The 5,666-nt window shown below is 61.2% G+C and overlaps 1 protein-coding gene across 1 annotated transcript in view; it reads right to left on the bottom strand.

Annotated features, from left to right (window-relative positions):
• The window catches only part of LOC121365286 (splicing factor 3B subunit 2-like), a gene marked incomplete at its 3' end in the record, with an annotated part of 7,140 nt that extends 1,474 nt beyond the window's left edge, over window positions 1–5,666 (bottom strand). The window contains exons 1-8 of the mRNA XM_041489339.1: window positions 5,626–5,666; window positions 5,047–5,152; window positions 4,486–4,568; window positions 3,588–3,794; window positions 2,661–2,798; window positions 2,035–2,115; window positions 1,706–1,741; window positions 300–389 (exon numbers count right to left, since the gene is read on the bottom strand). Coding sequence (XP_041345273.1) covers window positions 300–389; window positions 1,706–1,741; window positions 2,035–2,115; window positions 2,661–2,798; window positions 3,588–3,794; window positions 4,486–4,557 — 624 coding nt within the window. The remainder of the gene's footprint in view (window positions 1–299; window positions 390–1,705; window positions 1,742–2,034; window positions 2,116–2,660; window positions 2,799–3,587; window positions 3,795–4,485; window positions 4,569–5,046; window positions 5,153–5,625) is intronic.

Here is a 5,666-nt window from a genome sequence, read left to right as displayed (position 1 = left end):
TCATCAGCCCCACGGGCATGCCCAGGGATTTAGGATTTGGGGTGATTTTGGGACGGATTTGGGGTGGTTTTAGGGTAGTTTTGGGGTGGATTTGGGGTGCCCTCACCGGCCCCACGGGCATGCCCAGGGATTTAGGATTTGGGGTGGATTTAGGGTGCTTTTAGGGTGGTTTTGGGGTGGATTTGGGGTGATTTTGGGGTGCTCTCACCGGCCCCATGGGCATACCCAGGGATTTAGGATTTGGGGTGGATTTAGGGTGCTTTTAGGGTGGTTTTGGGGTGGATTTGGGGTGCTCTCACCGGCCCCACGGGCATGCCCAGCGCGATCCGCAACTCGTCCGAGAGATCTCCCGGCTTCTTCTCCTTGAGCCGCGTCTCAAACTCCTTCCCCTGGGGACAAGGGGACACCCAGGGGACAGCGGGGTCACCCAGGGGACACAGCGGGGTCACGGGGTGGTGACAGCCCCAAAAACCCAACCAGGATGTCACCAAAGCCCCCCCAAGTCCCACAAGGATGTCCCAAAAGCCACCAATGACCACCCAAGATGTCCCAAAAGCCACCAATGCCACCCCCAGGATGTCCCCAAACCCCCAAATGTCCCCAAACCCCAAAATGTTCAACCAGGATGTCCCCAAACCACTCAAAATCCAACCACAACAACCCCAAATCCTCAAATATCTCCCAAGATGTCCCCAAACCCCCAAATCTTCAACCAGGACATCTCCAAACCCCCAAAAATCCAATCAGGATGTTCCCAAATGTCCCCCAGGAGAGCCCTAAATGTCCCCCCAGGTGTCCCCAAACCCCAAAAATCCAACTAGGATGTCCCCAAACCTCCAAAATCCAACCAGGACACCCCCAAAGTCTCAAAATCCAACCAGGACATCTCTAAGCCACCAGAACTCCAATCAGGATGTCCCCAAACTCCAACCAGGATGTCCCCAAATGTCCCCCAGGTGTCCCCAAACCCCAAAACTCCAACCAGGATGTCCCCAAAGTCTCAAAATCCAAACAGGACATCTCCAAACCCCCAAAACTCCAACCAGGATGTCCCCAAATGTCCCCCAGGAGAGCCCTAAAGCCCTAAATGTCCCCCCAGGTGTCCCCAAACCCCAAAACTCCAACCAGGATGTCCCCAAAGTCTCAAAATCCAAACAGGACATTCCCCAAACCCCAAAACTCCAACCAGGATGTCCCCAAAGTCTCAAAATCCAAACAGGACATCTCCAAACACTCAAAACTCCAACCAGGATGTCCCCAAATGTCCCCCAGGAGAGCCCTAAAGCCCCAAATATCCCCCTGTGATGTCCCCAAAATCCAACCAGGATATCCCCAGACCTCAAAACTCCAACCAGGATGTCCCCAAATGTCCCCCAGGAGAGCCCTAAAGCCCTAAATGTCCCCCCAGGTGTCCCCAAACCCCAAAACTCCAACCAGGATGTCCCCAAAGTCTCAAAATCCAAACAGGACATCTCCAAACACCCAAAACTCCAACCAGGATGTCCCCAACTGTCCCCCAGGAGAGCCCTAAAGCCCCAAATATCCCCCTGTGATGTCCCCAAAATCCAACCAGGATATGCCAAGGTGGGCCACCAGCTGTGGGGACAGCGGGGACATCAGGGGACAGGGGGGAATGGCAGGGGAGTTAAGGGGGAAGAACCCTAGGGTGACACTGTGGGACACAAAGTGACCTCTGGGTGGTCACACTGTCCATCTCCACCATGTCCAGGCACGCCACCAGCTGTGGGGACAGCGGGGACAGCAAAGGGACATCAGGGGACAAAGGAGAGAGTGGGGAGAGCCCCAGAATGGTGCTGGGGACACCAACGTGACCCTGGGTGGGGACATGGGACACCAGCATGGCACCAGCGTCCCCAGGAAGGTGACAAGGGACAAGCTGCACAGCCCAGGGTGGCTCTGGTGTCCCCACCGGGGCTCCCAGGGGACAGGAGGTGTCACCTCAGGGCTGTCCCCAGCTCCGAGTGCCACCCACACCCACGGGGGAGGGGACAGGGCCGTGTCCCCAAGTGTCACCTGCTTCAGCTCGGCCACCGTGAACCTGTTCATGCGCCGCAGCTTCTTCTTGGACAGCTTGGGGACCTCCTGCTTCTTCTCCTGGGGACACACGGGGACAGCGCAAGTGACACCGGGAGGGACGCGACGGGTGGCCCCCGATGGCACCACCCGCTGTCCCTGTCCCTGAGCCCTCCCTGTCCCCTCTGTCCCACCTCAGGGACTGTCCCCTCCTTCCCAGTCCCTGCTGTCACCACCCCCAGTGTCCCCAAACACCCCCGTGTTGTCCCCAACTCGGCACCAGCTCCAGGTGCCACCTGCTGTCACCCTCAATGTCACCCCACTGTCCCCTTAATGTCTCCAGTGCCACCTGCTCGTCCTATCACTACTGCTGTACCCCTGTGTCTCCCCTGTCCCCATGTCACCTGCTCGTCCTCGGAGCTGTCCCCCTCACTGCCCCTGTCCCCCAGTGTCCCCAATGTCCCCAGTGTCCCCATGTCACCTGCTCGTCCTTGGAGCTGTCCCCGTAGCTGCCCCTATCCCCCCAATGTCCCTCTGTCCCCATGTCACTTGCTCATCCTCGGAGCTGTCCCCCTCACTGCCCCTCTCCCCCAGTGTCCCCATTGTCCCCAGTGTCCCCGTGTCACCTGCTCGTCCTCGGAGCTGTCCCCATCGCTGCCCCTGGTGCCATCCTCGGGTCCCTTTTTCCGGGGCACTCCGGCGCTCTCGGCTCGCTCCGCCCGCTCCGGCTCCTTCTCCTTGTCCTTCTTCACCTCGTCCGTCAGCTGGGACAGGGACAGGGGACACGGGTCAGGGGACAGGGACACCCAGGGGACAGGGGACACAGGTCAGGGGACAGGGACACCCAGGGGACAGGGACAGGGGACACGGGTCAGGGACACCCAGGGGACAGGAACACCCAGGGGACAATGGTCAGGAACACCCAGGGGACAGGACACAGGGACACCCAGGAGATACGAACACCCAGGGGACAGGGGCAGGGGACAGGACACAGTGACACCCAAGGGACACAGACAGGGGACAGGACACAGAGACACCCAGGGGACAGGGGACAGGGACAGGGGACAGGGAATAGTGAACAGGGATGGGGTCAGGAGACAGGGACAAGGACAGGCAACCGGCGACAGGGACAGGGGTACCCAGGGGACAGGGACAGGAGATGGGGACAGGGGACACAGGGGACAGGGACAGGAGATGGGGACAGGGGACAGGGGACACAGGTGAGGGGAGAGGGAATAGCAGACAAGGATGGGAACCAGGACAGGGAGAGGACACAGGGACAGGGGACAGAGTTCAGAAGCACCCAGGGGACAGGGTCAAGGGGAGGGGACAGGGATCAGGGATGGGGACAGGGAGAAGGGACATGGAATAGGGGACAAGGCCAGGGAGAGGGGACAGAGTCAGGGAGAGGGGACAGAGTCAGAGAACAGGGGACACGGGTCAGCAGCACCCAGGGGTGACACTGGAGTCACCCTCGGCACCCAGGAATGACCCCTCAGCACCCAGGGGTGACCCTGGCACCCAAAGGTGCCACCACCCCCGCGAAGTGTCACCTTGAAGGCCTCGAAGATCCTCTTGAAGAAGACGAAGTTGGGGTCGTAGATCTCGGGCTCCTCGCTCACGTACTCGATCTCCACCTCGGGGGCGTCCCCGGCGGGGGGCTCGGGGTCCCCCCGGGGGGGGGTCGGGGTTGGGGGCCCCTCCCGGGCCCCGCCCCTCCCCCGCTTCTTCTTCTTGCGGTTCCGGCGCTTCCGGTTCCGCTGGGAGGGGACAGGAGGGGACAAAAGAGGACAGTGAGGGGACAATGAGGTGGGACAGGTCCCTCTAACTGGTGGGGACAAAAGGGGACAAAAGGGGACAATGAGGTGGGACAGGTCCCTCCAACTGGGGGGGACAAAAGGGGACAGCGAGGTGGGACAGGTCCCTCTAACTGGGGGGACAGAAGGGGACAGTGAGGGGACAGCAAAGTGGGACAGGTCCCTCTAACTGGGGGGACAAGGTGGGGACACCCAATGGGATAGCAGAAGGGGGGACAAAGGTGACACAAGGGTGACACAGGTGACCCCACAGTGAGCCACACCCCCTGCACTTGGAGGGGACAAAATAGGGACATTGGAATGGCACCGAGAGGGGACAAAATCCCTCAGTAAGGGGACAAAAAAGGGACACTGGGGTGACCTCAGGGGGAGACCAACTGCCACAGGTGGAGGGACAAAAAGGGACATTGGGGTGACCCCAGAGCAAACCCCCCCATGACCACCGAGGGAGGGGACAACGGTGACACCCCAGTGACACAGGTGACCCCAGAGCCTCCAACCCCCCTCCCAAATAAACCCCATCCATGACCCCTCCCCCGGGAAATTTGGGGCACCCTGGGGACCCCCCCCAGGTGCCAGTTTGGGTGGGGGGGTGGCCTGTGCCCCACTGTCCCCTCGCTGTCCCCTCTGTCACCTCCTTTTTGGATGTCCCCGTGTCCTCCTCAGCCTCGGAGGCCGACGCCGACGCTCGCAGCTCCGTCTCCATCTCGTCCTCGGCTGGGGGGACACGGGGGGTCAGGGTGTCACCCCCCTTTGGGTGTCACCTCCCTTTGGGTGTCCCCCCACCTCTGGGTGTCACCCCCATCTCTGGGTGTCACCCCCCTCTGGGTGTCACCCCCACCTCTGGGTGTCACCCCCACACTCCAGGAGCACCCACAGGGCACCAATCCCACTTTTCAGGAGAATTTTGAGAAGATTTTGGGAGTGTGGGTGGCACCCAGTGGGTACCGGGGGGGGACACTGGGTGACACTGGGGGGGTGACACCACCCTGAGGTGTCCCTGGCTGCACCCACAGGTGACAAACTCAATTTTTTGGGTGCAACTTTCCATTTTTTGGGTGCGAATTCCCATTTTTTGGATGGATTTTGATGCTTTAAAGGCGTTTCCTGTGACGGGGGGCACCCAGAGGGGACCAGGGGACACCGGGGGGTGGCAGGGGACACCGGGGGTGGCACTGGGGGTGGCAGGGCTCACCCGAGACCCCCGGGACTGTCACCAGCTCCTCCTGGCGGCTCTCCTTGAGCTGCAGGATCTTCTCCAGCGCCTGCGGGATCTTGGGGCCCACCCCGGAGTCCTCGGCCTGGGGGGCACAAGGGGGGGGTCAGCGGGACCCCCGGGACACCCCCCAAATTAGAGGGACCCCCCCCAAATCAGGGAGACCCCCGGGACCCCACCCCAAATCAGGGGGACCCCTGGGAGCCCTATGAAATCAGAGAGACACCCCTGAAATCAGGGAGACCCCAAAACTGGGGAGACTCCCAGGATTACCCCCAAAGAGATCCCAAAGCCACAGAGACCCCAGACCCACAAAGACCCCTCCCCACAATAAAGAGACCCCAGAAACAAAAGCTCCAAACTCAAAGACCTCAGACCCACAGAGGGACCCCAGACTCAGAGACCCCCACACAGAGCCCCCAGCCCCACAGACCCTCCCCAATAAAGACCCCAAATCCACAGAGACCCCTCCCCACAATAAAGAGACCCCAGACCCAGAAATCCCAGACTCAAGAGACTCCCACAGAGCCCCCAGCCCCCCAGAGCCCCCAGCCCCACCTCTCTGCTGTCGTCGCCGGGGGGCGGGGGGGGCCCGCGGG

The sequence above is a fragment of the Pyrgilauda ruficollis genome, unplaced genomic scaffold, assembly GCF_017590135.1.
Source record: "Pyrgilauda ruficollis isolate IOZ18807 unplaced genomic scaffold, ASM1759013v1 scaffold927, whole genome shotgun sequence".
NCBI lineage: Eukaryota > Metazoa > Chordata > Aves > Passeriformes > Passeridae > Pyrgilauda > Pyrgilauda ruficollis.
This window is presented reverse-complemented; position numbering and strand designations above follow the sequence as displayed.